Source organism: Rousettus aegyptiacus, unplaced genomic scaffold (assembly GCF_014176215.1).
Source record: "Rousettus aegyptiacus isolate mRouAeg1 unplaced genomic scaffold, mRouAeg1.p scaffold_m13_p_2, whole genome shotgun sequence".
NCBI classification, from domain to species: domain Eukaryota; kingdom Metazoa; phylum Chordata; class Mammalia; order Chiroptera; family Pteropodidae; genus Rousettus; species Rousettus aegyptiacus.
The window spans coordinates 173,554,356-173,577,400 of record NW_023416295.1 but is presented as its reverse complement, the minus strand read 5'-3'; the positions used below and the strand labels follow the sequence as shown (position 1 = coordinate 173,577,400).

General features: G+C 55.5%; 1 protein-coding gene across 2 annotated transcripts in view; it reads left to right on the top strand.

Moving 5' to 3' along the window:
- The window catches only part of SCUBE1 (signal peptide, CUB domain and EGF like domain containing 1), a 112,718-nt gene that overhangs the window by 16,989 nt on the left and 72,684 nt on the right, over nt 1-23,045 (top strand). For both annotated transcript variants that reach the window (XM_016135765.2, XM_016135764.2), the window contains exon 3: nt 3,813-3,941. In XM_016135765.2, the coding sequence (XP_015991251.2) occupies nt 3,813-3,941 (129 nt within the window). The remainder of the gene's footprint in view (nt 1-3,812; nt 3,942-23,045) is intronic.

Sequence of the window (23,045 nt, the reverse complement as noted above, 5' to 3'; positions counted from 1 at the left end):
CCTAGTGGATATGCTGATCAAATGGTTTATCATTTTGATAGTGAAAAGTATGCTGTTAATATTTACATCAAGACAATAGGCAAAATCCGGAATTATGCCAGACAAAGTGGGGTATATGATTATCCTAATCAGGGTAAGAGACATTTTTCTCAGACATCACCATTAAAATAGCTGGTCTAAGTTGATTGTATGGATGCGATAACTCTGTAACTGATTGTGTTTCCTTCCTTGCTTTGGCTTCTAGGAAGCTCAGAGCCATATTTGTGGCCTACCTTTTGAAATTGTGCTGAGATTACCAAATATATTTCTGCATATTTTCACCAGCTTTCTCTTATTCTGCAACCCTCATTTCTTTTTCTTTATCCTAACATCTTGTTCTTTTTAAAAATCTTGTATGTATTTTGTAAGCAGTTTGGGTGGATGACTAGATGCTTGGATGGATGAATGGATGAATGGATGGATGGGTGGGTGGATGTTTGGCTGGATAGGTGATGAGTGGGTAGGTGTTTGGGTGTGTAAGTTTTAATAGATGAGTGGATGTTTGGATCAATGAATAGATGGATAGGTGGCTAGACATGTGGATGGACGGATGAGCAAATGGACGTTTAGATGGATGAATGTTTAAATGTTTAGACGAATGAAAGAATGGGTGTCTGACTGAATATTTAGATTGATGCCTGTTTGGATGTATGGGTGGATGTTTGGCTGGATAAATGGATGAGCGAATAATAGGTGATTAGATAAATGGAAGAATGGTCAACTGACTAGATATATATGTAGGTGGATATATTTTTGCATGAATGGACAGACAAATGAAAGGATAGATGGATAGGTATTTGAAGAGATATCTTGAGGAGTGACTAGATGGATTGATAATGGGCGGGTGGATGGGTGTTTGGATGAATGGATACATGCCTGGCTGGCTATCTGGATAAATGGATAGGTGCACACACATGTGTACTTGTGTGTGTGTGCATGTGTATGGATATAGAGAAAGTATAAGAATAGAGGAATGAATGGGTCTTTGGATGATTGGATAATACTTTCTTGGTACATGGCACAAATGTGCTAAGGGTGAAATAACATATTAAAAATACTTTGCCAATGCTTGGCATGTCATGGACATTTTAACTTATTAGAAATGACATGGGCTTTGTGGACTGAAAGAGCTTTGTTTTGATCCTTGCCCTACCACTTACTACATGACCTTAAGTAATTACCTAACCTCTCTGCTCTTTAGTTTGCTCAACTATAAAATGGAGTTAAGATACCTACTCCAGAGGGTTGCTATGAAAATTAAATGGGCTACTATATGCTATGAAAATTAAATGGGCTACTGTATCATGAGTAGATACCTGCATACTTCCTTCTAAGGTACAACGAGAGAATTCTTTTACCCAAGCATGAAATAAAAATCCTTTCCCTCAGTCTGACTGATCCAGCTTAGGTCATGTGCCCACCCTAGGACCAATAGCAGTTGCTAATGCCATGCACTGTTTGGGTTAGATTGATCAGACTCCACCCTCAGAGTTCGGACCAGGCCACCTTCTCCTGAGTCACCTGTTTGAATGAAAGAAAAGAGGGAAGGAACAGTTAGGGGGCTTCTGGTTCAGATCAGAAGGGAGATGATGCCCATGATGACAGGTAGCGGAAATGGGTGACGAGTGGACAGTGTAACCATGCTAGGGGTGTAGGAAAACCGTGCATTGGCAGTTGGTTAGATGTCAGTGCAGAGGTGAAAGGGTAACGATACTCACTGGGATAGGGCACTCCAGGGAAGTGCAGGCTGATGAGTTAAAGTTGGGCCACGTTGCCTTTCTTGTGTCTATGGAAGATCTACAGGGAGAAGTGACTAGATTGGTGTACCTGGGGCTCCGGTGAAAGGTCAGGGCTGCAGAAATTGGGAAGTAATCAATATCTCAGTCTTTATGGCCCTTTCAAACATAAAATCTTATACCCTCCTTTAATGTTACTTTAACATTTTAAGTGCATTAAATATATGATTTAAAACAATTCACATGACTTGCAAAATTGAGTCGCTTCCCAGCTGATGCTGATGGCACTGTAGGCAGGTTAGGAAGAAGCCGCTGTCTCATACACCTTTGGAGATCCAGGCTAGAGTGTTCTCTCCTCCCGTGACCCGGTGGACAGGCACCAGGAGTAGGCTGCACAGCCTGGACCTATATTCAGGCGCGTTCGTGCTGCTGTTTTCACTGAAGTGATCCCCTCTGCTGGCAGTGTCCCTGGCAGACAGGTGTCTGTCTAGACAGTGTTTGGTCACTTCGAGTCGGGGAGCTCACTACCTCCGGAAACTGCCTCTTTCGTCCTGATGAACATTCCTACCTGTGAACGTTTTCTGGCCCCCATGGCTTTTCCCCACTTTGTGTAGCTCTGCCCTCGAATAGCAGCATGGAGAGCATGGAGCTGGGTGTCTCCCTCTGCCAGCTCCTCAGGTAATTGAGGGAGCGGCTGGGCTTGCCTTTAGTCCCCCTCCGTCAGGCTGGCCCCATCTTAGCCTTCATAGCTGGAACCCAGCCTCAAAATCCCTCTTCGACCGATGAACCGCTTCTTCCCTCATAGTAACATCTTGAGAGGCACTTCCGGATCGGCTTAGTGGAAACACTTCCGGTTCCACTAAGCATCACTTCCGGTTCCGGTGCCATGGCGCTTTCCGCTCCCTTCGCCGGTGCTTCGCTGCATTGCCTGTGGAGGTGCGGGTGGCTGTGGGTGTGGGTCGAGACCCACGGGCCCAGGCAGCACCTGCGCGGCGGAGCAGGGGGGCGGGCGGCCCTGGGCGGTGCTGCCGGCTCTCCACGCCCCGGCGCCGCCCTGCTCGCCCCTCCCAGAGTCACAGCCCGGCTGAGTCTCCTTTGGGCCCCAGAGCCAGGCTGCACTGGTTCGAATCCCACTTTTACCACTCCCGAGGTGTGTGTCCTTTGTCACAGTTTTGGCCTCCCTGTGCCTCAGTTTCTTCACTGTCCTTGTGAAACTGGAATAACGATGATGGCGCCCACGTCAGGGAATTAGTGGGGGATGTGACGAGATAATGACATGGTACTGTCAACGGCACCGGGTACAGAAGTAGGTCGCTGAATGCTAACGAGGCGTGTTCCTGTTATTTTCCGAGATCTCTCAGATCGTCCTGGAACTCCAGAACTGATAGCCCTTGACCCCTGATGGGAAATGTTGAAAAAGACTTAACCAAAAAAAAAAAAAAAAGTGACCTTTACAAAGGCTATTGGCCATTGTTTGTGAGACACAAGCTTTTGTTATAACAAGGAAATGAGCAGTAGAAATCCAGGCTTTGGATGCTGACGTGGAAGGAAACTATTTGGAGGGAGTGTGTGGACTTTCTCTCATTCCAGAGCGTACACTTTTTGGTGATAGATGACATTTTATTTGCTGCTCCCTGCTTCATAGGTACTGAGCTCCCCATCTATGGGAGGCTCTCGAAAAGGCTGAAGCAAGCCAGTGAGGGCATTTTACACAGGGTCCCCACATGCTGTTACTGTTGGGAGACTTTGAGGAAGGCAGAGCTCAGTATGACTCTTGCCTGCTTTGCTGTGGGGGGGAGTTGGAAGTCACTCGCTCGTGCCTGGCACATGGTCCTGCTGTCAAGGCGGTGGCCAGCCATGTTCTAGAGCCAGGATCTTCATCTTTGTAATCTTTGGGTCCCCAGCCCCCAGGAAGAATTCCAGTGAATAACTGTTGAGTCATCCCCTAGCCACTCATGTCCTGGTGGCTCCAGCAGTGGGGGCAGAGGGGGACCTCAGGCTCTTCCTCTGACACCTCTCATGCCCCTCGTTTTGCAGACATCGACGAATGTGAGAATGACTACTACAACGGGGGCTGTGTCCACGAGTGCATCAATATCCCAGGGAACTACAGGTGCACCTGCTTCGACGGCTTCATGCTGGCCCACGATGGACACAACTGTCTGGGTGAGTGCCGCAGCCGTGCCCTGCCCAGCAGGCACGCCCTGCTGCGTCTCAGCTCCAGCCTGCAGTTGGGTGCTGTGTGAATCTAGCTCTCCTTCGGGTCCTTACATTCGTTTGTTGGGGCCGCCAGACCAAAATATCTCAGACGGGGGTGCTTAAACAACAGGAATGTGTTTCCTCATAGTTTCTCAGGCTGGAAGTCTGAGATCAAGGTGTTGGCTGTTCTGTTTTTTTCCGAAGCCTCGGCTTGGCCTGCAGATGGCCACCTACTTACTCGGTGTTCACGTGGTCACCTCTCTGTGCGTGGAAGTATTTGGTGTCTCTCTGTGTGTCCTAATCTCTTCCTGTGAGGACACCAGTTGTATTGGAGCAGGGCCCATCCTAACTGATTTTTAACTTAATTTAACTACCTCTGTAAGGGCCCTGTCTTAAACATAGTCACATGCTGAGGTACTAGGGTTTAGGGCTTCAACATACCGAGTTTAGGGAGCACAATTCAGCCCACAGATTCTCGTGGTTCAAAAATATTATTTTAAGCCAGTTGTATAAAATTTATAAGAGTAATAATAAACTTGCTGGAGAAAATTGGAAATGTAGAATAGGGACCCAAAAAAAAGTGGAAAGCATCTTAGTTATGCCGGTAATTTCCTTTCAGTCTTCCCTCTGAATCCAAGTGTTATTTCATGGGAGTGGTGATCAGCTGGTCAGCATGGCTTTGCCCCTTGATTTTCGCTCTAATGGCACGTGAGCTTTAGGTATTCATACCTGGCCCCATTTTCCTAATTGCCTGTTATCTGATAAGTGGCTAATAACCAGGGGCTGCTATAACAGAGGAACAAACTGAGTGGTTTAAAGGACAGAAATCTCTGAAACATCTATTCTCGCACAGTCTGAAGTCAGGGTGTGGGCAGAGTTGGTTCCTTCTGCGGGCTGCGAGGGGGAATCTGCTCTAGGCCCCTCTCCCAGCTTCTGGCAGCCCTCTGCTTGTAGGTCCTGTTCTCCCTCGGTTTTCACATTGTCTTTGCTCTGTGCACTTCTGTCTCTGTGCCCACATTTCCCTTGTCCGTGAGGACACAGTCCTATTGGGTTAGGGCTCAATGACCTCATCCTAACTTGACTGTCTGCAGAACCCTTATTGCCAGAAAAAGTTACCTTCACAGGTTCTGGTGGTTAGGACTTCAGCACCCTTGGGGGAACATAATTCAACCCATAACAGAGGTGGCTCGCAGTCTGTAGCAGGAGGCTCATCTCATGGCAGAAAGCGCATGGTTCCAAAGCAGAAGCGTCTGTCCCTTGAGCGCTCTCCTGCTCCTGGCTGCTGAGTAACCCAGGGCACGATGGCTGGAGCCCAGCGGGTAAGGCTAGGGACTTGGCACGAGTGTGGCCATAGATACGTATCAATGTCTGTCTCTGGGCCTCAGTCACTTGTCCGCTGGCAAAGGGAGGATGTGAAGAGCAGCCACCTCGCAGGCTGTTGTGAACAGTAACTGAGATGTGCCCAGATGGCTGAGAAGTGTGCCCGGCACAGGCTCTCAGTACCGGCAGCTGTCATTGTCCTCATGACCTCTGAGCCCCAGGCCTCCCCACTGTAAAACGGAGATGATCATGCTGCCCGCGTCACCAGGTTGTGTGTGAGGATGAAGTCAAGTGATTATACTTAGTAGGTGCAAATAGTCAACAAACAGGCATTAGTATTACTCAAGGTGATTCTGCCACCTTTTCAGGGGACAAAACTAGGCGTAACTTTTGTTTTCTCAATTGTTCCCTTAGCAGTTCTTCCCAGAAGTGGAACTATAGGTCCAAGGATCATTTGGAATTTTTATGGCTTTTGACGTGGTGCTTCCAGAAAGGGCTCGGTACCCTGGCCCTGTGCCAGCTGGTGTGCGGGTGTGTGGCGCAGGGAGCTCCACGTCCCACGTACTCTAGACTTCTCCTCTCCGTGGTGTGTTGGCCCCCCTATTCCCTGCCTGTGTTTGTTTAATTCTACTGGATCTCAGATGAGCTCGTTATGGGAAACAGATCTGTGAACATGTAATTACACCCACAATAAGCACAGAAACAGAGGTCTGGACAGCAGGCCAGCGAAGCCCAGAGGGGCCTGCGAAGACCTCCCGTTGCCTGGGGCGATATCGGATGTGGGGGTGGGGCTGATTCCTGGGGGGAGGGGGGCTTTAAAGAGAACGTCGCATTGAGCAGGATCTGCAGAGGTCGGGGAGCAGCCTTCTGGGTGAGGGCACAGCCTGCGTAGACAGCGTAGGCGGCTCCTTGAGGCTAGGCTCGGAGGGGTGGCAGGAATGGCAGGGGGTGGGGCGGCGGAAGAAGGCAGAGCCTTTGATTAGGTGGTAAAGAACACTTATCGTTAATTACGTCCAAGCGTTATCTGTTGACTCCTCCCCAAATCTTAAGCTCTTGGCTTCACCAGCTGTTTGCCCCTTTTTCAGATAACAGAGCACATTGCAGTAACGATTTATCCACAAAGACAGAGCTGACAGTCCCTGTGAGACAACAGGCAATGTCATCCGGAGGTCGAAAGGACAGACCTTGGAAACTGCCAGTGCTGGGCTCCAGTCCTGGCTCTGCCAGTCGTCAGCTGTGTGACCTTTGGTCAGTCGCATCACCTCTGTGCCTCAGTTTCCTCACCTGTGAAATAGATTCTAGTTGCTGCCTTTTAGGGTTCTCCCGAGGGTTGAATGAGACCGCGGATGCAGAGCATCTCGCGGAGGGCACCGAGCACCCAAAATGCAACGAGCGTCAATGTGACCACTGACTTCCGGAAGTGATGCCTTGAGGAGGGCTGGTTTGCCGCCTTCGGGACCTCGTGGGGTCCAGGGCCTGCCGTCTGCACACAGGCTGCGCTCCCGGCCACAGCGCTGTCACCCACGCGGAAGCCTGGGCCTGCAGGCCCTTGCGTTCTTGGCCATGGCAGGTCCACCCAGTGCCTCCAGACTACTGAAGTCTGTGCGAGTCTGTTTCAACGTTGTTTTCACAATGGATTCTTTTTAGATGGATTAATTTAAAGAGCTGGGTAAGGCCCCACCGCCCACCCCCAGCTCCATCTCTGAGCGCAGATCATAACCGTGGGGCTCTCGGTCACACACGGCGGCTAAGGAAAGGCGCTCTCTGTTGCCTCTCTGCTTTAGCTGAGGGCGGACCCTTCCCAACAGACTCCTTTTGTTTGCGCTTTTTCCTTCTCAAGACAAAACTCCAGCTCTAGAGAAGTCAGACCTTGGTTCCAACCAGCCCCGAACTGCACTGACCACGTGACCTCACGGAGCCTCGGCTCCCTCATCCACGAAATGCCATGGGAGAAGACGTGCCGGGTACAGTGCCGAGTACGGTGTCGGGGTGGCGGGGGCTCGATAAGAACTGGTAAAACAAACAACGCCGTAGGAGGAAGCTGGGCCCGGACCGTGAGGACGTAGCCTCAGACCCTGGCACCAGCACCCGGGAGTTCCTGGTTTGGGGTTGACTACTCAGACCCACCAGGCTTCAGTTCTCTTTCACTGTTGTTTGGTCCTGAGTGTCATCTGTCCCTCAGAGAACAGACAGGTGTGGGGCCATTCGGACAGGAAATTTTAGGGTCTCAGGTACCCAGAATGTGGTCTGAAAGGATGCATATGGGTTTCAGGTGCACGTGACCGCCCCTGTGGACTTCTTACTCCATAGGGAGTCTGCAGGATGGGTGGAGGGGGAACCCCCAAAACATGGGGCCCAGGCCAGGGGCACGTCTCAGTCTCATTGTAGTACTGCTGGTGGCAACTGGCAGGAGCCGAGCTGTAGCTGCCCCTCGAGTGGGGCTGGACTGTCCTGTCCGCCACAGTCCCCACCACTGCCTGTTGCCCACGACCAGTTGGCTTTGGTCATTTAACTACCTGTTGTCTCAGTAGGAATTGTGCTCATGCTGCCTGACGAAGCTTCCTGCCGGAAGCCTGCTCCCAATGGGTGTTGGATGTGAGAGGCTGACTGAGTTGTCAGAAGGTTCTTGCCGCCTTGTGCAGTCCTGACCGTCTCTGGTCAGTCACTCTGAGCCCCACACCACAACCCATCACCCTTCAGGGACCGTCAGGCTGTTTGCCTCTCTCGTTGTCCCTGCCTCCAGAAGTCTGGGTCAAGAGTCTTGTCCGGTTGTAACATTCCTCTCTCAGCCACTGCTGAATTCCGCAGGGATGGTGGCTGTAATAAATCCCGATCAGCACAGTTTGAAAAGCATTGAGTTAATTAGGAGAAATGAGGCTGACGGCTTAAGGGTTATTTTCTTGCCGGAGTTTTCACAGTTGAACCTTTTCTTTTCTTCTGAGCAAACGAGGTTATTTTCTTGAGGAGATGGCTTGCCTGGGACTGTGTCCTGGAGGGTAGCCAAATCTGTCCTCCGGGGAGCAAAACCCTCTCTCTATTTGACATCTTTATTGAGGAATTTTTCAAATATAACAGAAAATGACACCAGAGGGAATTGAAACCATGATGAGATCCTTGCTCAACCCCAAATGACTGCTTTTAGCATTGTAATTACTTGAAATAGCAGTAGTTCTGTTTGAAAAATATTATTCCAAACTCCATGCAATTGGACATAAGAGCAATATTTAGGCTAATAGAATCAGATTTTTTTTCATCCTAAATTAAAACCAGCAGCGGATAATTTTTCCCGTCTCCACAAAGCAGGGCTCCTTTTCCTCTAAAGCCATTAGTTCACTTAGCCAGATGTTTTCTTTGACCCCAATCTTTACCTTGACTTGCTGAAAAATATGTTTCTCAAGTTGCTCACGGTTTGAGTTTTGGCCTTGCTTCTCAGCACTTTTTCCCCCTGATGAACAGAAGCCGTCTGCAGCCAGGTTCAGCAGGAAAGTCGTTTCACGAACCAGATCGCTGCTTTCCTGTGAACGTGGATTCAGCACTTGCGGTGCGCCTGGCCTCGTGCTCGGTAGACAGTCCACTTAGGGGAGATGAGGGAACTTTGGTCGCATCTGCTGTGTGCCCAGAGTCACCAGGATGTTGTGTTCATTCGGTCCTCTCAGCATCCACGGACAGAGGCCACTAGTATCCCCTTCCTACAGATGAGGACACTGAGGCTCAGAGAGGGAGAGGGACCTACATACGGTCACACAGCCGGCAGTGGTAGAGCTGAGAAGAGAGCCCGCGTCTGTGTGTTTGCCAGATCAAGGCGGAAGCCAGTGCCCACCGCTCCTCCACAGCGTCCGGAGCAGCACCAGCTCCGGGAGGCAGGCTGGGCTCAGGAGGAGACTTCCTTCCGTGGGGTGTTAGACACTCATGCTCTGCAAGACTGGAAGTCCCTGAGGGCATCCAGAAACCCAGTATCTGCCGAGCCAGGGGCAAGAGGGCCCCCCTCACTCCAGCGAGTTCACCCCAAGAGCAGGCACCTCCTTCCCACAGCTCGTACTGCCTGCCCAGGCCAAGGCAGGAGCTTGCCACCCTGTACGAGTTTATGTCACCCTAGAGCTTGCTTCAAGACACTGTCTCACCCCCAGTGACCACACAGAGCCCTGTTCTTCCAGAACCCTGCCTCGTGCCTCCTTTCACTCACAATTCCCCCTCCCACCTCCCCTCAGGCCTCCTCCCCTCCCCTCTCGCAGGGGTGCCCTCTGGCCCAGCACTCCTTAACCCCAGCCAGTCCCTCTCCATGTCCCTGCTGTTCACAGCTGCCCCCTCGTGACGCCCCACCCCCAGCCCCCATCATGGGCCCTGTTCGGTCCTGCTCATTCGTTGTTTGAGACCCAGCCCACATCTCCCTTTGCTCCAAAGGCTCCTGGGGCCGCGTTGAGCACGCGTCCACTGTGGCTCTCTGCTGGGGCCCTCTCTTCTTCCCGTAAGAGCAGAAGTCGTTTTATATATTTCCGTCTTCCTCCTTGGGACCTAGTGCTGTGTCTAGCATGGTGTAGGCATATGATAAATGTTTGTAGAATGAATGAATAAATGGATTTGTAGACGTGCCTTGTAACCTGGGCCCTCAAGCTCAGCGAACCTCCGTGCTGGGCATTTGGCAGAGATGGAGGCGAATCATATGGGGCACTGTCCCAGGACGCCTAGCTTTGTGAGAAAGATGGACATTCGCAGCTCTGATGACAGGCAGAAACGGCTGCGTCAGCACTGACACCAGCCATCCGCCTAGTGTCCATCCGTGTCCGTGTTGCAGAAAATTGTTCTGGAACCTGCCATTTTACGTGCCGAAAATACGGTGAGTGGCGAGCAAAAGCCACGGCGTCCCCACACTTGCGAGCTGACGCAGTGAGGGGGAGAACAATGGACGAGCAAATGTGTGGCTCGGTGTGGTCAGTCCAGGCAGGGCAACTCCAGTGAAAAACAGTAAAACAAAGCAACGCGACAAGGAGTGGCGGGCGAGGGCACCAGCGCCGGGCAGGGTGGTGTCTAGCGCTGCGGCTGCGTAGAAAACCGCCGCACTTGGTGGCGTAAAACACCGTTCATTCTGCTCGCGGGGTCTGTGGATTCGGAATGCATGCGGGGCTCCGCAGGGGTGGCTCGCCTCTGCGGCCTCAGCCGGGAGGACGTGACGGCGTGGGATGTCCCGAGGACAGGGGCTGGGATCATCCGGAGCTGCTTTGCCGACGTCTGGTGGTTGATGTCGGCTGTCAGCCAGAATACTCGTGGGCAGCCTCTCCGGTGGTCTTTGCACGTGGTCTGTGCGCGCGTCCTCACGGCGTGGCAGCCGGGTCCCACGAGAAGAATGGAAGTGCACGGAAGGTTCACAGGCCGGCCTCACTTCCGCCGCACTCCACCGGTCAAGGTCGCTACAAAGGTTTGCCCACGGCCTCAGTGAGGAGGAGGAAGCCACCCTTTGGGAATCAGGGACGCTCCTCCCTCCAGGCGGAAAGGGGAGGACAGTGCAGAGTCTCAAGATGGGGACAAGCTAGTTGAGTTCGCGGCAGGGCAGCGTGCCTGGAGGATCAGGAGCAGGGGCGCAGGACTGCAGATGAGGTCAGGAAGTGGGCGGGGCTGGGTCGCGAGGGGCACTGTAGGCCCTAGAAGGGAGTTGGGATTTTACTCGGAGTTAGCTGGGAAGCCATGGACATTTTTAACCAGCGATGGACATAATCTGATTGGCATTTAGATAAAAGGGATTTGCTTTTTGGCTGCCGGGCAGCGAGTGTGCTGCAGAGAGTGAGAGAGAGAAACCTCTGTGGTCCGGGTCCGAGATGCTGGTGGCTCCGTCCAGAGTGGCGGTAGTGGAGGTGTGAGAAGTGGTCGCGTTCGGAATATATTTTGGAGACAGAGCCAGCGGGCACCGCTGCGGGAGTAGATGTGTGGGAGGTGAGGGGGGAAGAGGAGGGGGGCCCGACCGCCGGCGAGCCGCCTGCCCTGCGCACGAGGCTCTGCTGGCACGCCGAGGTGAGGAGTGCCGGCGTGGGGCAGATTACGGCGTGGGCCGGGGGCACTCTCACGAGCTGGCTTGGCCGTTTCATTTGAGATGATCAGCAGCCATCCGGGTGGAGCAGTCAGGTCGGGGCGGGGCTGGGTGTGAGACCTTCTAGATGGCGGTGAAAGCCAGAGGTCCCAGCATCCATTCGTTTCCCGAGGATTTCGTGAGCACCTGCCCCGTGCCATGTCCTGGGCTGGGAGCCCGAGGTCGGGAGATGGATGCCATTCCCAGCCCTGAAGAGCAGGGACTCAGCTGGCCAGCTTTGGGTCCCGCATCTCTCACTTCCTTACTGTGTGGCCCAGAGTAAGTAACTTCTCTTCTCGGCCTCAGCATCCCCGCCTGTCGGGCGGGGTTAATAGCAGCGCTCATTCAACAGGGGCGGTGCAGAGACCAAGGGAGATGAGCTTTAAAAAGCACACACCGCAGTGCCTGACTTGTGACGAGGACTCAGTAAACGTGAATTGGGTAGTTACCACGTATTCCTCGTGTGCGAAGTTAGAATACCTTTGAAAGAGGATGCATGTAGTTTCTGAGCAGGCAAAGAAGCTCTGGGCCGCGTGCAAAGCCCTCTGGCTGGGGACTGCCCCTCGCGTCCCACGTGGTGGTCCTGCCGTGAGCCGCTGCCCGCGGCCCTCCCGGTCCGGGGAGCACACACGCCCGTCCTCTCGCACTGGTCCTCGTGCTCGTTCACTGACACGGAGTCGCCCGGCATCAGGGCTTCCCGTCCCAGCTCTGCCACACGCTCATTTTGTGACCTTGGACACACGTCCCTTCCTCCTCGGCCTGTTTCAACCTCTGCAAAATGGGCACGATCCTTGCCCTTTAGGATCAGAGGAGGAGGTGCGTGAGCAGGTGACGCCGGAGGCCGTCGGGCAGAAGGGGGAGAGAAGGGAGGAGCTTGGGGAGCTCCGACAGGACCCAGGAGGCAGTCCCCACTGACGCTCAGATGTTCCCTGGCGCAGCGGTCACAGCTCCCCCCGTGCCGGGCTGGGCTGGTCCCTGGCAGGATGAAAGGCCCCGCCGCCTCCACCCTTCCGAAGGCGCCCCGCTCATCCTGGAGGACAGCTGGACACAATGTGTTGCTCCCTTGAACCCCTGATGAAGGCTCGAGCTGCCTCTGTTTATTTGTCTTTATACTTCAACAGCTCAAATGCGTTTCTTGCTGGGGGAAAAAAATGCTGACCATTTTAATGTTAAACTAAACAGCTTTGGACAGTCATATAGTTACTTCATAAACACCAATATTTTTTAAGGTAAACTCGAGAGGTTTCTTCCTGTTCTTTTTATTTATGCCTCTTCCCCACCCCCACCCCCTTTCTACCACCTTTCCCCATTCTTGGCCCACATTCAGGTGACCTAAACACGTTGATTGGAGGCATTCGCCGTCAAAGGACAAGTTGAATTCAGGCCCGCTTCGCCTCCCGGCTTTTCACAGCTTAATCTGATGGAAATTCGTTGGTGTGAGAAAAAGAAACACATTAGATACTGTGTTCATCTTTATAAACAGGCTTCCTTCTCTCCTCAAACCTGGCAGAACCAGGGAGCTCCCGGAGGATGGTTAGGGAGGTGGATCGATGGAGACCCAGGGGTGTCTTGGGGGTGGAGTAGCCTTCTACAGCTCCGTGCCTACGGCCAGCTTAAGGCTGGGGCCGGGGTGGGGGCAGGCACGGCATCGGGGAGCTTCTTACACGTGCTTCTTACAGCAGGGCCCAGTTGGGTGCTGGGAGGAAAGGGCAGTGGGCCAAGGGTCAGGACTTGCTGGAGAACTTGGGAAACTCCCTGCTGCTCTGCGCCTCAGTTTCCCCATCATATGTGAAATAAAGGGATGGGATTCGACCAGTGGTTTTCAGATCTCGCGGGGCTTTGTTTCCAGCAGCATTGTGCAGTGGTCACGCTTCTCTGGCCGAAGGACTGGCAGGGACGAGAGCCCGGCCCGCCGTGGAGCCCGCCCCGCCCTGCGGGCTCCCTGGGGTGCCGGGAGCACTGTTGGGCCCCCGTGGCCTGGCTGCTGTGGTGCAGCCCTTCCCCTCTGGCGTCGTGTGATTCGCCTCCTCGGCAGCAGTGGCCAGGCTCTGTGCGGCGCCCTCGTCCCTGCCGGGCGCCGTCCTGCCAGCCTCGCGCCTCCTCTCTCGGCACTGCACCCCCCATGCGGAACACCCTCCGTTTCCCTGAGCGCCCCACCCTTTCCTGCTCCCCAGTGTCCTCGCACCTGCTGTCCTTCCGGCCACGTCGCCCTTTGCGGGGCTCTTCATCGACACTTGGTGTGGCCGTGGCTGACCCTCCTCGTCCCTCCAGCCTCCGCTCAGGCATCGGCCCCTCCAGAAAGCTTCCCTGAGGTGCTAGCCTTCCCCCGGGTGCCCACAGGCCCCGGCGTCTGACTCAGCACTCAGCTCTCGGGCTTGTCACTGGCCGTTTGAGCTGCACACCTCAGGAACTCCCAGAAGGCTGAGCTCCGGAGTGACAGCTCTCTGTCCCCAGGCCAAGCGCGTGCTCGTTTGTGTGCTGGAGGGACGAGCAGGTGGCCAGGGCAGGGGGCAGAAGGTCCCATTCCAGCCAGGCAGAGGAGCGCGTGGCCACAGTGAGCGCACAAGCCTGCCGTGGGCAGAGCGTGAGCGCTCTCAGAGCTGCGAGGCCCCTGCCCCCCGGCAGCCTGTGTGGCTGCACCCCCGGGCCGGCGGACGCCCAGGAGTCCCCGTCTTCCTTCCCATGCCCAGTTCCTCCGTCCACTCTCGATGGGGGCAGAGCGGGCACTCGGGAGTCAGACACGCCGAGCCTGGGCTCTCGGCCCCCTTCCTAGCGGTGCTTTGGGGCCTGCTCTCTTCTCCCCCTGGTCTTACCGAGAAAGGAGGTGCAGTAAGGTTCCCGGGAGGGGCTCCCAGAGCGCAGGGAGGCGGCCTGTGCGGGTGCGGGGTGTTCTCGGGGTGTCAGCAGGGTGCACAGTGGGCTTCCTCCTGCCCACTCTCCCTTTGCTCTTACACTCGGCCAGTGGCCTCCCTTCCCGTTGGTAGGACCGGGCTGAAATCTGCTGCCGCCCCCTCTGGTGTCAGCCCTGTCTTCGAATGGGTCTCGGTTTGGTGGCTTGTGGAAGAGGTCCTGCCCTGTCCCTGGGCCGAGAATGCCATGTCCATAAACAGCAGAGAGAAACACCCAGTTGCAAAGGGCGGGCCAGGCCAGCAGACACTCTCCTTCATTCTTCTTGTTTGCAGTTCGTGTGCCAAGGGTTTGGTCAGAACGCTGAGAAATAAACAAAAACTAAGTGTCTTGTGAAGGCTCCTTAAAAATACTCTACCACCAGAACATATGCCCCAAGCCAGAACCGAGCCATGTGCCTAAAAGGGGGCATTGTCAACAAATAAGGTCTCCCAGCGTCTCCAGCACAGCACGCCCTCTGCCAACAGTCCTGCTTATTTTGGATCAGCCTGGGCTCTGGATGGCGTTTGGGGTCACCCTGGACACTGGCTGGGCCTGGCTTCATCTGGACGGATGCTACAGTGGCCCTCCTCCCCAGGACCAGCAGGCCCAGCCCCGGCGTTTATAGTGGCCATTAGCCAGCCCTGTTCATTGCCTGCCCCAGCACCCCTCCCTGTCACCCACCTTGTCCCAGCCACATGCAGCTGGAAATAAATCGGCTGGCAGAGATGTCTTGTGCCCAGCTGGTATGCCTTGTTTGTGGGAAGTGGGTAGTCATGGCAGCCACCCAGCTGCTTGGCCTGGGGTCTTTAGCAACCTCCCAGATGCTACCTTAATTATAGATTAGGATCCCACAGGATGACTTGCCCTCCCCGGTTCATCCTCTGGCTGTCAAGGGTCAGATGCCAGTGGAGTCATTAGGGACAAGCCCCTCTGGGCGGGATCCTCCTGGGGCCTCTGTTGCTACTAGGGAATCTTGCCTCCTCCGTGGGCAGCTGGCCCCCTGTGACCTGGCTCCGCCTGCCACTCCAGCCTCGCCTTCTCTCCATCTAAATAGTCAGGCTGTCCCTAGGCATCTTATGCCCTCCGTGCTTCCCTCTGCCTGGAGGACCATCTGTCTCCCCTTGCCTGTCCCCAGAGCTCCAGTTCGTGCTTCTGCACCTCTTCCTTGGCCCTCCTGGGCACGATGACTCACCCCCCCTCCCTGCACTTGGACCGACCAGAGTCAGTACTCATCTCACAGTTGATAATGTCTGTTTACTTATCCATCTCCCACACATGTGATAATTATTCAGAAACTCAGAGAAATCAATAGAAAAGACAGAAAATAACTCCCTCATTAGCTTGCCACCCCAGCAGGTCAACAGTTTTCATGTCCTAAAGTCTGTGCCCAGTATCTGTGTGTAGACCTGACTTTATATGGCTATGATCGGGCACTGGTGTTTGTATGCTGTTGACGCGTAATCATGTGGAGCTGGAACCAAAGCCCCGGGCGTGGGGGGCCCGGCGGCCCGTGGGTGCTGGGAGCTGCTGCCCTGGCTGGCTAGAAAGCAGAAATGCCTCTGAGAAGTGATTTGTAACCTCTGGGTCAGTCAGTGCCCCGAGTGCCCGTATCTGCTAGGTCAAGGGGGTCTGAGATTATTTCGACGTGACTCCCACCCTTAGAGAGCTCTGAGCTATGTGCAGAAATAACCCCAACATGGCATCCTTGGTGTAATTAATAGTACACCGAGTATCGGGGGCGGGGGGCGACTTGCTCTGCGTAGGAAGTCACCGGGTGGGGGTGGATATGGGGTGAGGGGAGGAGGGACTGGTATGTGCAGAGCCTAGAGGTGGGAAAGGTTCAGCCAGGGAGGAGCGTGGGCTCAGGAGTAGCCAGGGCTCTCTGTCAGCAGAGCCTGGAGAGTGCAACCTGCAAATGCAGCCGCGTCACGGGATCACCTCTGTCCGCGTACCGGGCACGTCGCAGACTTACGCCTGGCTCCCAGACCCTCCTGTGACAGCCACTAGGTCTCCACCTGCTATTCCAGCCTCCCCCCCGCACACACATGCACATACACACACCCCACCCACCCCGCCCCACCACCAGACACGTCTTTCCCTGCACTGGTCCGCGCGTGGCTCGGAGAGAGGTCCCCCCGCCTCTCAGCTTGGCCTCCCCAATCCCTGTCGCATAGCCCACTCTTCTTTCGCTGCAGACCGCTCACCCCAGTCGCTAGTGATCTATATGGGGTTCACTGCCTCTCCCCCCTGGACAGGCAGCTCCTCAGGACAGACCTGGACCTCATGCTCACTGCTTATTCCCCGCACTAGTGCGAGTTCTGGTCTCCTTGTTGAATGCACGATTGTCTGAATGAATGGACAAATGCATGTGGCTACTCATGGACATTCTCTGGAGGAAGATGTAGGCATGAGAAAGGTGATTTCGGAAGAGGCGCTTGCTCATGCAAGGACACGCTAGAGGAGAGTCGGCAGATCCAGAGGGGTCCAGCGGGGAGTGATGAGAAGTGAAAAGCTCGCGACCCCACCCCACCCCACTCCTGCCTTCCAGGGAGATTGTTAACAGGGGAGACAGTGTGTTTGTCTGGAGGGGGGGGGATAGGGTGGGGCCACCTGCTGGTGCACAAACAGCAGGCAAGAAGGGCAGTCAGGACTGGGTCCCGCTCAGCTTTCAGCGAGGAGGGGTGGGAAGGCCAGGTGCAGAGTGACTCGTTACACGAGGAGAAAATCAGCCCTAAAAAGACGCGGAAGCGAAGTAGACGCTCCTGGTCGCCTTGGAACGCAGAGCATAGGGTTACGGAGCGGTAGGGTTTTTTACTTTTGCTTTTTCAAAATTCCTCATAAATTCTAATTTTTAAATAATAAAACGGTTTTATTGAACAAGCGATGGGGGGCCATGCTAGGTTCTTGAGGGGAGGAGAGCCACGGAAAGGAGGCGGCCGCAAACTGGGGCTGGAAAGGGTGGGGTTGGCCACTGTAGGGGGCGGGCACGGTGGTCTTCCCAGTGCTGCAGCCAGGCTCCGTGTCCCTTTTCCACAAAGTCCCCTGGTGCTCGTGCTCAGCCCTCCACCTCTGCCTGTTCACGGCCCCTCTGTCTGCCACTTTCTTAAATGCGTCAACTCTCGGCACAAAATCATCTTTCAGTCCTGTCGTGGCCTCATGACCCACCCAGGGCCTGTGAATAAAGGACTGCTGAGTGGGGAAGGGACAGGCCAGCTCACAGCCAGCCTGTTCAGAAGCCATCGCAGGACAGGAGCCGGAGGCCACGGGCCCGGGTGCGCCAGGGACCCCCACTCCCACGCAGAAGGCCCACGTGGGGACCGGTGTGCGTGCAGAGGGTGCTGGTGGGAACGGGGGGAACGGGTCGCTGCGAAGCGCCCACAGTAGCCTGACGAGTAGAAAGACCTGGTGCTTCCACTCCACAGTTTGGAAGGTGGAAGAAAATGCTGAATTTATTGGGAAGAATCGATGCCCAAAGGGTCACAGTTCCAGGCAGCGCTTCTCCAGCCTGGGGGTGAGTGCTGGGGGGGAGTCACTTGACCTGGCCGGACAGGCGTCGTGGGCTGGCCGGAGGACGCGTGCCGCCAGGGCGGCATGGGGGGCCCCTGGGCCCTCCTCGGCTCAGCGGCGTGTTCCCCAGGGCGGCGGGCTGCCCCGGCCACCCCGCCCACAGGCCCGCGGCGGAAATCACATGCAGCTGGGCCTGTTTCATTTCTGGGGAAGGCCATTAAGAATCCTGTCAGAGCGTTTCCCCTCTCTTCTCTCAGAGCTTCTCGTCTCGCTCCCATGATTTGTTTGTTTGCTTTTCCTCCCTTCCCTCTTTCCAGTCCTCCATTCTTATCCCCATCAAAAGAAATTTTTTGAAACTCCAGTGGCTCCCACAGATGCCTAAGCAGGACCGCGCTCACAGCTGTGCCGTCGGAGGCCCAGGGCTGGGGGATGAAAGCGTCCCGTTTCCATCCTGGCTCTGTCACTCACGCCTTGGTGACCGAGGGCAGGCCACTCACTGCTCAGTGCTCCTGGTTACCACCCTGCTCCTGCCCCAGACCGAGGCTCGGAAGGCAGGGCGATGAGGGCGTCCGGCAAGCAGGAGCACAGCGTGCCCTTCCTGCAGCCTCCTCCCCTGCCTACACTCGAGAGAGTGAAGGAAGAGCTGGCCTCGCCGTGAGTGGCCGGGACGGAGGTCAACAAAGTGTCATTCAGCAGGTCCCCCCACTGTCTGCACACCCCTGCCCTCCGCCGCTCCCTGAAGCACTGCCCAGCTAACGCGGCTTTTCTTAGCTGGAGACTTCGGTCCTCGTGCCGGCCAAGGCGCCGACCGGGCAGGAGGACACTCTGGCTTCGCTGACTTACCCAGAGCCCTGTGTGCGTTTGTTCCTTCTTTGAGCATCACAGCTCGCAGGGTGGCAGCATCCGAGGGCGTCTGCCCCTCCCCCTCCTGACCTCCCCTCTGGCTTCCCACAGGTGGGGCTGCGCTCGCCCTGCGATGGGGCTCAGTCCAAGCAAGGCCGCGGCAGCAAGTGAGCCCAGCCCTTCTCCGACCAGCCTCATGTCCTTCCAGCCCTGACAGGCCAGTGGCCATCGCTAGAGCTGCCTTCCTCCACCACATCCTGGAGCTTCGGGGCCTGCCTGGGCAGCCCTTCTAGGGCCACGCAGCTCATCCCTGACCAGACAAGCCACGAGCCAGGGCCTCTGGCCCAGAGCTACCTCCCTAGCCACGTCGTGTAGTTCTCAATCAGTTACCGAGTCCCCAAATATGGGTTATGTGCCCCGTGCAGTGTTTAAAACCCTGGGATACAGCGACACTCAAGACAGACACAGCTCCTGGTCTCGAGGACGCCACATTCCTGGGGAGCGACCAGGCGGATGCGAGCAGCATGTGGATGGCAGGGTGGGCGATGGCCTGACTGGTCCGCTGCTTTGGGTTGATGGTCGGCGAGAACATCTCTGAGGAGGTGACCGTGAGCCGAGGCCTGAGTGAAGAGGAGTCGTCCGTGCCAAGTCAGAAGAACATTCCGGTCAGAGGACGGACAAGTACTCAGGCCCCAAGATGGGAACAAGGTACAGCTGTGGTCAGAGGCCGTCGGGGACGGCAGTGCGCTGTAATCAGGTGGGCAAGGAGGAGGCTGGTGCGAGGTGCGGCAGAGATGGTCACTTGGGCCTTGTCGGCAGGGAAGGCTGTTTGTGTCGGATTCGAAATGAGAGCGAGGAAGCCTTTGGAGGCTTTCAGGCAGGGGACTAGCACAGCTGGTCGGCACTTGGAGAGGTCGTTGTGGGGGGCAGCGGGACAAGGGGAGAAGCAGGGAGGCCCCTGCAGTAATCCAGGCCAGAGGGGAGGGGGCTGGGCCAGCAATCCCAGGGGCGGAGGTGAGACGGCAGCCCACTCAGGGCTTCCGCGTGGGTGGAGCTGGGTGGAGCGGGCAGGACTGCGCCTGCCGAGGGCTCAGACCCGGCGAGTGGGAAAGGGAGGGCTCGAGGACGGCTCCCAGCGACTGCGGGCTGCGCCTCCACTGCCCGAGGGTGGGAGCAGCTTTTGCTTTGTTCTGTGTGGACTACGTTAGGCTTGTCCTGCCTGTCGGATACCCAAGTGCGGGTGCCGGGTCAGCTGCCAGGCTGGCCTAGAGGTTTGGGCAGCACCGGCATGCAGGTGGCTGATGAAGCCGTGAGACAGGGTGACATCTCCCGGGAATAGAGCCCAAGAGGAACCCAGGCCTCACCAACCTGGCCCCCACAGGTGCACTAAGCTTGCAGAGTAGAGTGCCGCCGAGGCCGTTTTGAAGGACTTAGCGTCCACAGAATGAGACCCTAAGAATGAGACTCTATCTGGTAGGGTCTAGTATCTGGGACAACTAAAGGACTCTTCAAACTCAACAGTAAGAAGACTGATAAGCCAATTTAAAAATGGGCAAAGGATTTGAATAGACATTTCTTCAAAGACGATATATGAATGGACAGTAAGCACATGAAAAGATGGTCGGCATTAATAGTTAGGGAAGTGCGAATCAAAAGCTCGAGATACCGCCTCCCACCCTCTAGGATGGTTACAACTTTTTCAAAACACAAACAGTAGAGAGGAGCACGTGTTGGCAAGGACATCAGTTGAAAACCTTAGGTTTTGCTGGTGGGAAAGTACGAAACGGCATGTAACCACTACGGAGACAGCCGACAGTCCCTCTGCGAGTTAGAGCAGAATTACCATGTGGCCCCACGGTGCCACTCCTAGGTGCCCGAGGGAATTGGAACGTGTCCATGCAAAAGCTCGTACATGTATGTTCGTAGCAGCTTTTGTCATAATAGCTAACGAGTACATATAATCCAGACGCCCACGAGCCGATGAGTGGATCGAGGGGTCTGTCCGCACAGTGGAGTACTCAGGCGTAGAAGGCAATGGAGTGCGGACACGCACTACGGCACGGTTGTGCGGACACGCACTACGGCACGGATGAACCGTGAAAACCACGCGCCGTGAGCAAAGCCACACACAAAGGCCACGTTCTCTCTGATTCCGTGTTTTATATGAATTGTACAAAATAGACTCATCCACAGAGAGTAGACTAGTGATTGCCAGGGGCTGGGGGAGGGGAGAGTGGAGACTAAAGAACTGGTCATGGGTCAGGGCTTCTTTTTGAGGTGATCGGAATGTTCTAGAATTAGATCATCGTGATGTTCCCACCACCTTGTGAATATACAGAAAACCATTGAAGTGGTCTCTTTAAGATGGTGATGTAATGCGAGTTACGTCTCAACAAGAATGCATGGTTAGAGAAATAGGAGAGGCAGCGCATGCGGAGCTGAGGGGGCAGGGCTTGTCCCGCACCCCCGTGCACAGCCCTGTGTCCAGTTCTGGGCCAGCATTAAGCACCCGATAGGCTGTACCCCATGGCCACCCCCCACCCCCGCCCCATGGCGACAGGCCAGGACTGACATCGGGAGAGGGAGCAGTTCCAGGAGCTGAAGCCGCTGCACTTGGAGACCTGAAGGCCGAGGCCAGACTGAGCACTCCCTTCTGATGTGGCTCGTTGTCACTTCTCCAGTCGGGAAAGGACTTTCCGGTCCCCAGAGAGTGCTCACACCCGGGATGCCCTGAGGCACCTGTAGTCGCGTTGTTCATCCTGCGCTTTTATCGCTGCGTGTGCGTGTGTGTGAGCTAGTACTGTGCTAAGTGCTACACCTCCGTTATTTTCTTTAATTCCTGAAACAACCTTAGGTACTATTATCGCTGTGTTATAAAGAAACCAAGGCCCAAAATGGTTAAGCAGCTTGCCCAAGGTCACACAGCAAGTTACTCGCCAAATCTCATGCCCCAGCAGGTATGACTGGAGGGGCCAGAACCAGGACCAGTAGATGGCGGTCACAGGGAGACCTCACGCAGGTTATCGTCAGGAGCAGTGGTCAGCAGTCGGAGCTGGGCAGCAAACTCCTGGTCCTTAGAGATGCTCAGTGCTGCTCAGCCATCGCTGGGGGACCCAGGACAGCAGCTGAGATTGAAGGCGGGGGCCAGGTGAGGGATGCGAGCAGACCCTGAATGCCAGCAGGTCCAGCAGAGCCCTGGCCCTTCTCAGCTGGCTCCTCGGGTCTGGATGCGAGCAGTAGCTTTGCCAGTCTGGAAGGTCGGCCCACCACACATGCGCCTTATCTCCCATCCCCAATTCTGGACTCGGGCCCAGCCCGAGGGGCTCAGTGACAGATCGGGCCACAGAGGGAGACCCTGCGCCGACCTGCTGGAGAGTTGGGGGCCCCAGAGAAGGCCTGGCTGATGCCCAGAACAGGAAGTAGACAGGTCCCAGGAGACCCCAGTCACACCCCTGCCTGCCTGTGCCAGTGCTGCTTACAGCTCAGGGAGTGTCCTGGACCCGGCAGAACTCGGGCCCCAGAGCTCTAAGACCCATGTGTATTTTACCCGAAATCTAATCCATCTGGTTCTCATTTATTTACACTTAACTCATCAAATGCAATTTTGCAAGAGCCGCTCGATAGCCAAGAGGCTTTTCTGCCTAAGCCCCCCTTCTGAAAGGAGCCGGGGAGGGCTGGGCCTCAGCCCTCAGGGACCAGGAGGGAGCTCTCAGGGTTGGAGGCTGAGCTGGGTTCTGAGAAGGCCCGGCGCCTCTGCCTCTGCTCCCAGGCCCTTGATGGGAGCTGGGATGCCAGAGCCGGGCACAGGGCCGGACACACAGTAGGCTCTTGGCAGCCCGGAAAGCATGGGTGGGGTCCAGGCAGGACACAGAGTCTCTGTTTCAGATCGTAAAATGTCCGTGGGAAACACAAAGCAACCAAAGCTGGATCCAGAAGTAATTTTTACTTATAAATAACTGCAAACCTGGTTCTTGGTCCAAAGTAGGACCAACGGCCATTAATAAAAACAAACACCAGCACCTTGGGCCAAAAAGCAAACCCGTGGGTGAACCACAGCCCTGCCTGCAGAGGCCTTTCAGAGGCAGAAATCCTCCTTGCCGGAAAACAGTCCTCCCCCGCACAGCACTTATGCCCATCCAGACAACGCTCCAGCAGCTGGAGGGGGCGGGACCGGTCGGTGTCCGCGAGCGGTGGGCACACCAAGCAGAGGTGGGCAGGAGTCACAACTGAGGGCTGTGCGCCCCCACCCAGCATCCAGACCTGTACTCCTGCAGGGCGCAGCAGGGCGAGGTGAGGGCACCTGACCCCAGAGGCCCCAGTTAGCATTGACCTTTGGAGCCAGGGCACTGTGTCCTGTTCTGTCCACAGTCGTCACAGTAGCCCCTGGGGTAGGGAGGGAGAGGCTAGAGGCCTTGGGGAAGGAGGCATGTATGTCCGTAGTGAGGGGCCTCAGC